The 11,064-nt window shown below is 39.5% G+C and overlaps 1 protein-coding gene across 3 annotated transcripts; it reads right to left on the minus strand.

Annotated features, from left to right (window-relative positions):
• Positions 1-2,110: 2,110 nt before the first annotated feature.
• On the minus strand, positions 2,111-10,697 carry LOC127972963 (2-phosphoxylose phosphatase 1-like). 3 transcript variants are annotated; one of them, XM_052577001.1, is made up of 6 exons: positions 10,531-10,697; positions 8,981-9,122; positions 6,001-6,162; positions 5,781-5,907; positions 4,545-4,684; positions 2,111-4,151 (listed from the first exon to the last, which is right to left on the minus strand). In XM_052577001.1, the coding sequence occupies exons 2-6, from the start codon at positions 9,057-9,059 to the stop codon at positions 3,142-3,144; spliced, it is 1,518 nt and encodes a 505-aa protein (XP_052432961.1). In that variant the 5' UTR covers positions 9,060-9,122; positions 10,531-10,697; the 3' UTR covers positions 2,111-3,141. The 3 variants fall into 3 exon arrangements, with proteins under 3 accessions (XP_052432961.1, XP_052432963.1, XP_052432962.1); XM_052577003.1 differs by lacking the exon at positions 8,981-9,122 and having other exon boundaries at positions 10,531-10,685; XM_052577002.1 differs by lacking the exons at positions 8,981-9,122; positions 10,531-10,697 and adding an exon at positions 6,986-7,546.
• Positions 10,698-11,064: the final 367 nt, after the last annotated feature.

An 11,064-nucleotide genomic window follows, 5' to 3' on the forward strand; every position in this document is an offset into this window, starting at 1 on the left:
CACCGCTTGGGCTCGGACTGATGAACTGCGTCTGGCGTGTGGAGGTCAGGATTTCTGAAACACGTCATGATCACTCAGCACCAGCATTCACTCGTCATTCTTTTCCTTTGCTTTCCACTCTAACACACAGAAAAACTCTCGGTGCGTTAATGTCCCGTAGCTTTCTGCACCTTCTGAGTGTGTGTGTGGAGACATATTCTAGTTGTAAGATCTGTTTTGGAGGGAGGAAACATCAGGTTGAAGAAAATGTTATGACAGAGCAGTGAGTGAAGCATCGCAGATGTGACCACACACACATTCACAGCGCTGAGAAAACCTTTTATGAAGACACACTCATGTTTATGTGTGTCTGAAGCCAATCGTTTATTAATCTTACAGTAGACATGATGAAGACCTTGATGTGTTGCTCTAAAGGGTTGAACGTTTCAGTTGGACCACAATTAAAATATTGCAGTGATTTAGTTTGCTATTCTGGTTCTCCTTTTTACATTATCCCTCTTGCTGAGAGATTATCGGTTTTAATGATCAATTAAGGGCAAAAACCTACATACAATAGACATTATCAACATCTAGGCTACATTATCCTAAGAATTTTATGGTTGGTTGATTAAAAAGGGGTTTTCATGCATTTCATTTGTACTTTTAGATTTGGACCACACTAAACTTAAATATTTGGTTTGTCTTGGTTTTAACCACAAGTTTTCAGTAACTTTTAGGCCAACACTGAATGTAAAGGAAACACAATCATGGCTATTCAGATCACATTTAATATTTACTATAGTATAAAGTATGATTCTGGGCCAATAAATCAACATATTCATTATACATACTGCTTTTTGTATTCTATCAGTGCTGGGTAGATTGTGAACAAATTGTAGTCCATTTGATTCCAAATTACACAAAAATTGTAGTTAGTGATGTCATCCTTTACATTACACATTTTAGGTAACATATTCAGACTATATTTTAGTGTAGTAGGTAATATAATCAAACTACTTTTTAAATATGCATAGTTGGTAGACATTCTCTGGAGATTTCCAAATGGGTCAGTTCATCTCTTTTTATAGAAAAAAACAAACAAAGAAAAAACAAGCCATGTTTTGCATAATTGCTAAAGTAGAAATACACAAAAGAATGTTTCGAGTGTGTTGTCTTGGAGCTGCTAATAATTTAGCATCATGCTTAATTTGCTAAGTTAATTTTATTTCTCTCGAAGCACACAAACCCCATCTGAAACACACACACTAACTCTCTTTAATTAAGATCGATTTCTCCGTCCAAGTCAGTGAATGAATGATCTTTTCTTTGGCGAGGAAGGCAGCGGCTAATTAAAATCATCTCGTAGAGATCAGAAGGCCTCAGAATCCTTTACTTACATCCCAATACACACTCTTGGGGAAATTCTGCAGATTACTCCTAGACAGATTTTTGGCTGCTGTGATTGAGTTATTCGACAGGCGAGGCTAAAAACTAGTCAGCATGATTTGCAATCTCATATTTAACAATCATGACTCAAAGCCAAAGATGCTTTCTGCATTGCATATGTATAATGCTGACCAATGAAGTGATGCTTGTTCTTTTTCTATAGTGCTGACTCAATCTGAGGTCACTTGACTGAACTCTACTCTCAGAGCCACAGATGAAAGTCTCCTGCCACCTAGTGGAGATCATACGAAACACACAAAAAGAGGACTAGTTATTTAACTAGTTCAACACTTGTATGCTCAAATGAGTTGCCTGAATTTGCCAGTTTCATAGAGATTTACTGGCTTTACACAACTTCAGGGTGAATTCATCAGCTGTCCTGGAAACACATTTTTGTTTCCAGATTGAAACAATGAAAAAAAATTGATTTGTGATGTTAGTGGCACCAGATCTTTGAAAATGTTTTGTAAATGTGTAAAAGACAGTCCCTTGCAGATTTGGACAGTCCGTTCTCAATTAATCTTTCCATGCTGGACTGTTATTGTTTTATGAGGTAGCCCATTTAAGTTAAATTGCATGCAACTCAAAACAAACAGTGTTGGGATGCTTTACATGGGCAGATCTTGGACAGAATGGGATACAAAGTGGCAGGGAGACAAAAAGATGTGTATTTTCAGAAAAAACATAGAAAGAAATGTTTTTTTTATTTAAAAAATGTGTTTTAAGGGTTGGAAAGTGGCAGTACAGACTGATCACAACATCATTCATGATACAAAAGTGGACTGAATCAGTTTTACAGTACTCAGAATTACTACCACTCCTTTGTTTTACGTCTACATTATGTGTAAACAAAGGGAAAGCACTCAAAGAAATTTTAAGAACACAAAATGTGTGAGAAATGAGTCAGGACAACATGATTGTGTTAAAAACAAGTAATTCTGCTAATACTATTCAAGTGAGAACTCATCGAGGAGATGTGAAACTGAAATAACATCAGATTCCTGATCACTGCAGGAACTCTGCAATAAAGTGGCCAAGTGCCCTAAAAGTGTTTCAGAAATGTGGTCTAAAAACATTTTTTTTATATTTAGTAAAACCACTGGGATTGTCATAATGACTGTGCAGCGGTCCTAGATCATTGACTCAAAATAAAGGCAAGAAGTGTTTCAATACCTGATTGTTTTGTGTTTGTCTGGATTCAGGAGCTCTTGAATCATAAATCAGATTTTCATACTCAGTCACAGTCTACAGCTTAAAATGCTTCATGCTTCAAATTTAGTCAGCGAGATTAGTAAAATGCACCAAAACCAATCTTGTGCAGGGACAGTTGTTTGGTCCGCAAACATAACACTACATCAAGAACATTAGTAGTCCTCTTAAAGGAACAGTTCGCCCAAAACTGAAAATTATGTGGGTTTTTTTAACCTTCATGTTACTCCAAACTTCTTCTTCAGGACACACTGATCTGCACAACGAGTGCATTCAGTAACAAGCACCTGCGAACTCATTAGAATAGAGTGCAGAAGTCGTACGGACTTTTAGGGAACTTATTTGCTTTTTGAGCTTGAAAGTTTTGCATTCATTGAATATTTATCAAAAGTGTCATTTGCATTCCACTAAAAGTCATATAGTTTTGGAAGGACTTGAAGGATGACAGAATATTTATCATACCTCTTCCTCATCTTTCCTTGCCGTTCGCTCATTCACGTTCACATATTACAGGACAGTTTGGTGGCAGGCCTGCTTGTAACTCGTCGCGTTGACAATATTAAACATATCATTTCTCACAAACGACATGAAATTACCCAGAGGGCAGAGCGGCTGAGCAGAGTGTCGATTGTGTTCACGGCAGAAGGCTGTGTCAAAGGTCAAGTCCTCTCCGTTATAGAGAACACGGATGAACATGTTCTTCAACCACTGTCCTCGTTTTCTATCACCGTCTTTCGCTTCTGGTCCGTTCCACAGCTCAAACACCAGCCGCGCTGCAAACTTTGGAAATCCGGCCCTTTCCAGACCAAGTGCGCCTAGCAGCGGTGCCATTGTTACGTCGTGAGCAGATGCTAAAGCGAAGACCACCTCTTCCGTTCCTCGGCGTGTTTGGCTTGCTCTGGCGATCCTCTCCATCCGCGTTGCGGTGCGGTTTAGGTACGGATGTGCCGCGAGCACAGCATATCGGCGATAAAGCCCCGCCTCCCGCCGCTCCAGTTCATCATCTTTCTGCTGCCGTCGAATCACAGCAAAGTGCTGCAGTGTAAGACACGCCCCCTCATCCGGAACGTTTGATGTAGTCCGTGTGTTAGTGCATGGGAAAGCAAGACCATGACAAAAGTGACACAACAATGCATCCACCGGATTGGCCGCCCTCAGAATTTTTGTGGCCACTCCCAGCGTCTTCGCCATTGTGACATATGTGCGCTCCAGTTCGGTGTCTGCAGTCCTCTGCCGATACTGCCTGCGCTGCTCCTGCTCCAGGAACCGGTTCCGTGCGGGACAGTCGCACGAGGACCCGCAGAACAGCGTACTCCACTGCTGTCTTACCGTCACCCGTGACCAATCGAAACGTGGCAGGAAGCCAAAGAGGAAGGCCAATCCACTCTGTAGGGTGCGGCTTTTACCTGTAGTCTCCACCCACAACTGCCGCGGCGACCAATCAGCAGTGAGCAGATTGTGACGCTTGATGTAGGCCTGGCGAAGATGATCGCCGTTTTTCAAGTGCTGCACGACTCCTGATAGAGAAAAAGAGAGAAATATTAGTAAGAATGTGGAATAACATTTCACACCAATGTTATTTTAATATCATTGACATATTATAGATTTTATTGGTATTAATACTAAAAAGTTTTTATTTTTATATTTGATTTTACTTTACTTTTTAGTAATTATGTGTTTTTGTCATTTTTATAAGTTTTAATAAATGTTTTAAAAAAAATTTCCTTCAATTTAACTAAATGTTAACAACTAACTGAAACAAAGTTAATTCAGTACATTTAATTTGATTTCATGTATGTTTTTATGGTTTCAGTTTTGGTTAACTATATTATCCCAGTCTCACACCTACAATAAAACAATAAATAATTATATTTTTGATCACATTTTTTTATATATATAAATATATTTACCTGTCTGTGTAAGCTCTCCCATTTCACAGGTGCTGTGATTGGGTAATCGGGGCAGATATCCCAGTGATGCGTCCCAGTGACCACGCCCACCGAGAGCCATGTGACTAATGAAGGAGCCCAAGAGGGGGTGAGAGGGCTTTCTGCAAAATTACAATCATAAAATATGTTTTTCAGAACTTCAAATCAGGAATAGTTTTAGATGTGATACATTTGAACAGCACAGTAGGCATCATAATGACCAACAAGCAACGCCTTGTGAGCATGTCATTACTAGATGCATCCAGAAGGGGGAGACATTACACTAATGATCTGAATTTAACAAGCTATTTTAACATATACAATAAGGACATCTTCAAAAGGAAAAGTGGTTCATAAGAAGTTGGCTAGCCTTTTGATTAATTATACAGCCACCAATAAGCCTACTTTATTTTAAAAGTACATTTTGGGTCAGTCTGTATTAAAATATTTAACATAGTTTGAAAACAATAAGAATCTACCTTGTTCCTGAAAACTAATGCTCGTCAATTGATGTTGACAACAGCATGTGCCAAAAACAATGCATGAGCACTGGTACAAAATTTGGAATTAGAATTACATGAAACATGCATAATTTTTATAATTACTGCCTGGTTTTAATGCAGGTCTGTTGTAACCAAGTTAGTAACAACTCTTTATATCTAATGCCAAACTGGGTATTATTTCCCTTTGGAGGCAGTTTTAAACACGCAGGAGATTTCTGATGTCGGATCACATTATAATGCATCTTCATTTTTGAGTCAAAACCCATCAGATCATCCCGTCCAGTTGGGTCAGGTCACAGAGTTGGCTCAGAGCATATATGAGCGTATGTAAGAACCAGAGCATGTTAAAGAGAAAGAGACAGAAGGATTTGTGGCTGAGGATTACTTTGTAATACATAAATCATCATGAGAATATTATGGTTTGCCATTGATTGGAATACTCTGGACAAAAGCATTTGTCATGCCATACGAAAGAACACTACGATGAAACAATGGAAATGCAACAATGTTATTTTAGGTAGAGTTACAGTTGACTGTTCACTGCTCTCATAACCACAGAGACACGGCTCAGGGACAGATAAAAGACAGAGATGGGAATTCAATATTAATCTGATAATGATTCATAAACTGCATGACCTAAACCTGATAAACACACACTAAGCATGCAAATATAAGTCACTTGTGCTTATCAGATGATTTACATATGAATGTGTACCTCTTGTCTGATAGGACGCAGTCAATGGCAGGCTTCTTGGTTTTGGGGATGGAGTACAGAGGGAAACGGTCTCCATGTCGGATCATCACGTGTACCGACAGCAGCCTGTAGTCAGCCGGACTGTGACCTACGCCACACAAATACATCAGCATTCAGCACACGTCTGAGAGAGACTTCAGGTGAGCGAGTGAGAGAGAGGGGAAATGAGTGGGTTTCTTACCCTCCCAGCCGTGCTCGGTGAGGTTGGGGTAATTGCAGTACCGGTGAGAGTCTCGGATGGGATCTGGAGCGGGAGCATCCGTGTGGAGGACCGGATTCACACGCTTTCTGCTTTTACCAAGTGACATTTGCTCCGCCACCGGATTGGTTGGAATGAGGTGCACTAGGGAGAGAAAGAAAGAAAGAAAGAAAAAAAAGGACTATGAGAGTCATTGAGCACAAGCACACTTTTTCCAGCTTCCTCAGTTCTGACCTCATAAAACAAACATTCAGACTGCACAGTACTGCGGATTGTTACATTTTGGAAATTGGTATGGTGATGTGGGCAGAAGGAGGAGCCTGACAGGATTTTTATTATATTTAGTGACTGATAGCTGCTAGAAAGTAGGTGCAACAATCCTTCAATGTGACAGATGAAAACATCTGGATTTGACTAAACATTTAAACTGCATACTTACATTTAAAAGTACAAATTTTCTTGGAGTTAAAGAGTAAACTGCACAATAAAACCATACTCCAACTTTAAGAACGGTCCAAAACCAGCATTTATAGAAAATATGACGCTTTAACAAAATGACTAAATTATGACTGTTCTGGCAAAAAACTACAACAAATAAAAAACCTTCACTAACATAAGTAGATCTCAAAAATAAATAAATAAACCGTTGTAAACAATGCATGATATGAGCCTTAAATAACATGAACTGTATGTTTTATTATAACTTCAATGCATGGAGTTAAGCCAGGCATTGCTAACATTTTTAATTGTCCCTTCTATATAACAATTTGGCATAAATTTGAGCATAATCACTTATACAAATTTCTTTAAACCCACTGACATTAGAAATATATTTATGCCACATTATGAACTGTTCAGTAAAGCTAAACACAGATTAAATGAATTAATACATGGGAATGGGCTGAATGATCCACATCAGCATTTTCAACTAACCCTAACCCTAACCCTAACCCGGAGTTTAACTCACCAGACAGAAGAATGACGGTTAGCTGGTTTATACTCACAGCGATGGACATTCTGGAGATGTTAAAGCCAGTGTGTGCAGGTGTGTGTGTATTTGCACCTCATACTGGTTTTAAATCAGAATCAAACCCCATTTGATTCCTGTAAAAGCTGCCTAACCAATCGCCTGTAAGCTTGGAGCTCTCAGCCAATCACAGCTCAGCTCAGTGCAGAGGCCGGCCACACAAAGAGCTCTTTGTAGCTGAAAGGCTGAGCATGTGTACAAAAAGATTCACACACACCTAAACACAAATACAATAGACTCAAATCAAACAGGACAGACAGTGTTTGCACTGCCGCTCAAGGCCGTCAGGCTGATATTGTGTGTGTTGTGAGGAGTGTGTACTTCAGCGATGAAGCAACGCTGACAGATACCCACAATTCACTGGGTTGAGAACCGGTCGTCTTTCATTCTTCACTTCTGTCTTTCTCGTTCTCGATGTATGGCCTCTTTCTCTCTCTCTCTATAGACCTGAAGCCGCTTTCTTTAAAACTACACCAGTCATGCTTGAGTGAACTGAAGTGAAGAGAGAGAAGAAGAGAGGTCGGCTATTTTAAGATGCGGCTCTGTACTACATTCAGCTTTCAGCTCTTGTTGGAGACACCACAAAAGGAAGGAATAAATTAGTAATGACCTCACACAGGGCAAAAGAAACAGGCAACGTGAGGAAGAAGACAGTAAGGACGACAAAAAGTTTGGGCAAAAATATACATGCATTTAGGCATTTAAGAACACTTAAGATCATTAGATTACAAAATAAACCAAGTGAGTAAACAGAGGCTGTTTGCAGAGTTATTGCAGCTGGTCTCAGTGTGGATGTATAACACAGGCCCCAAGCAGTGAAAAGCTTTAAGAACAGAAAGAGACTGTAAACCAGGTCAAAGGTCAACTCTTTACTATCAACAAGCACACATGCATGTCTGAACACAACAAAAATGTGGTTTTCTTATGTTGCGCTGCTGCTCAGACTGAGCTGTGATTGGCTGTTGAATGCAGAAGGCGGGTATTAAGCGGATCGTTGACCAATCCCCGCTCACCTTCTCATGTTTGGTTTCATTAGTATTCAAATTCGTACCATCTGTGCTTTTAAACGACTAAATTAGCAGGATTTTCCCGTAGCTGTCACTGTGACATAAAACGTTTAATCTGCTGATATTTGCAGGGCTGGTTTCTCAGATCCCAGTCCACGGTGAAAGAGGATTTTCAGTCAAGGACAGAGGACATTGTTGTCTAATCTGGGAATAATCTGTCTCTGAAGCAAATCTGACTGACCATTGCATCAAAAAAAATAAATGCTGCAAACCATGTCCCAGCTGATGACTTTAGGACTTTCAGGGGCTTTCAAATTGCTTGCTTTCACTTCTTAAAAATGAAGCGTCACAAAATAAAATTTCCCTGTTTATTTTCAAATGCATATTTGAGATTTGAATCCAATTCATGTTATAGATTTTATTATGGACATTTCATCCATGTATATGTGTGATTTTTTTTGTTTTGACCTCATAATTTTTAATAAAAAGTCGTAAACAGAATAAAAATCACTACTTGATGCTTTTGGTAATACCATGATGCTTCCACCGTTCTGTTTTGTAAGATTACATAGTTACAATTTGTATTTTTTTGGGTTTGCATTTATTATATTTGCGGCCAACTGAAAAATGCATCCCTTAAAACTGTGCTCTACTGAAACAGGGAAAATCCATGATATGTAAGGCATATCTTCAAGGGAAATGCCTTTGTTTAGAGTGCTGAATGAGACCATATTCCCACTGGACACAAAACCCACACCCATGCACATACTAAGAATGTAAATACGATTCAGCGGAGGTTATATTCCCACCTGACAGACTAAACACACAAACACAGCAGTCCCAGGAGAAACCTTAGAGTATGCATGAATAGCTGTAAGTTCATACAGAGGAAATGTGACTGGAATTATACATTGTGTTTCACACTTACAATACTGCAGGCTGAAACTCAGCACCGCCAGCAGTGCACCCACCACCAGCACCAGCATGAAACGAGTCCGTGCCAGCATTGTCCTGTGATTGGTTGAGACGCCTGTCCATCAGCCATACATGCACAGCCCCCGTACTGTCGCCTGGGAAATTAAGAGCAACGGAAACGTAATATTGCACACATATGAAAAACACTAAATGCATGCAATGCTTAACAATTGTTGAGATGCTACAAGGACAAAATGCTCAACGCAAACATTGTAATGAAAACCCCACAATGCTGGTTTCCCGTTTATATGCAGCAAAATACAGCCAAAGTCTGGTGAAACACAAATTGACAAACCTACACACTACACCAAGAGGCAACGTGTAATTTACCCTGGTTGCACAGAAGCAAAATCTGCTATTAACTCTAAATACAGATAAGAGCTGTGTCTTTAAATTCCTACAGTTAGCTTTTTGAGCGAATCTGAAACATGCACAGCTGATGAACTGAGCAGATGTTAAAAGTCGCCAGAGAGTATTAAACCACTTCCCAGATTACACCCTCACTCCTCTGAGTAAAAACAGATATGCAATATAAATGTGCTAAATGTGTCACCAGTATTACAGCTGCTGTTAGCCTTTATCACCTTTATTGCTGTTGGTTATGTTTAAATATACCCCCTGTAGCTGTAATATATTTTGCAGCATGACATGTTTTATTCCATCTAAAAGTATTTTAACTTTTTGTGTAATTATTATTCATGCTGTTTAATGGCAGGAGAGATTACATGAAATTGTAATGCTTTTAAAATGTGATGCACAGCAGGGTTATTTAAATGAACTAATGAATGCTACAACAATTCAGAAATGCGTTTCATACAACGACTTGAATACACACTCATCTATAATGAACATGTTTTAGGTTTCTGAAATGAAAAGAACCATTTTGTCAGTTCTGTGGAAAACAACCATGACAGCAGGGTCATCAAGTTCATAAATTTCACACTGTGGACCTTTTTTTTGAGCTGTTGAGCAAAAAAAAAAAAACTTTCAGATCATACCACCTGTGTGTGTGTGTGTGTGTATAATATATTATACTTACCTACCTATATTCTAAGGACTGTATACTTTATATTATTACTGTATTTTTGCAGATTTGAATATGTATATCTATATTTTTACGATTTTCTCTGCAGGATTGTATTTCTTTATAGGCCATATGGAGAAGTTGCCGAGACGACTGCTCGCATTTCATAACGCAGTTTACACAATAAATGTCCCTGCCTGAAAGTGTTTAATCTTCAAACACTGACAGTGCTGGAACGACGCTGTTTTCCTGCAAATATTGTTAATTTCGTGTTTTACGAGTGAAGACGATCAGTTTACGATCTCGACAGCGCAACAGCGGCGTCTTCGGGAAATCGTGCAGAAGGAAAATGAGAAGAATTCGTACAGAAGAACACGGCAGAATTGCATAGGATTCTGAATGTAGAAGCAGCGCGTGCAGTGAGATCAGCAGATCAAACACACCGTGAGACACATCAAGTGTGGGGAAACCCGCTTTACCTGAGCCAACAGAGCCGAGATATTCCGTTCAGAGGAGTCGATCCGAGCCCTGATCCATCTGCCCCTGAAGAATGATCAGACTCAGCCCCGATACGAGCCTCTAACAATATAAACTGTATGTGCGTGCGTGCGTGCGTGTGTGTGTGTGTCAGACACATTATTTTTGAGTTTCATTGCTCCCTCTGCTGGTCATAGATGACAATCCGTTGTGGTGATGTGATGGTGTCTCATGCACTAAAGCACTGTATATTTATTATAGCCTATATAACCCATAGATATAACCTTAGCCTGGCGTGTTGTGGAAGCATTACAAGTCTGTGAGATGTTCTCACTACTCAATGCTTTGTGTGTAGGCATGTGTTTGTTGCGCCCTCATGCACTTGAAAACTATTAATGATCCACCAGAGCCGTTCTGGTTTTGCTTCAGAACACAGATTTTATACTGGACATCAAGTGGCCAGAGTATTTATTAACTGTCTCTTGAATTTGGCTGATGGGAGTGTGACCTACAAACAATGTTTACCCTTGTTGCAG

Source organism: Carassius gibelio, chromosome B15 (genome assembly GCF_023724105.1).
Source record: "Carassius gibelio isolate Cgi1373 ecotype wild population from Czech Republic chromosome B15, carGib1.2-hapl.c, whole genome shotgun sequence".
Lineage (NCBI taxonomy): Eukaryota > Metazoa > Chordata > Actinopteri > Cypriniformes > Cyprinidae > Carassius > Carassius gibelio.

Excerpts from the sequence above, each read along its gene's own strand:
- LOC127972963 (XM_052577001.1), bottom strand. The coding sequence starts at position 9,059 with ATGCTGGCACGGACTCGTTTCATGCTGGTGCTGGTGGTGGGTGCACTG. Across the intron at positions 6,163-8,980 it reads GAGTTTCAGCCTGCAGTATT|TGCACCTCATTCCAACCAAT; the intron begins GTAAGTGTGAAA and ends TTCTCTCCCTAG. Across the intron at positions 4,685-5,780 it reads TGCGTCCTATCAGACAAGAG|AAAGCCCTCTCACCCCCTCT; the intron begins GTACACATTCAT and ends GTAATTTTGCAG.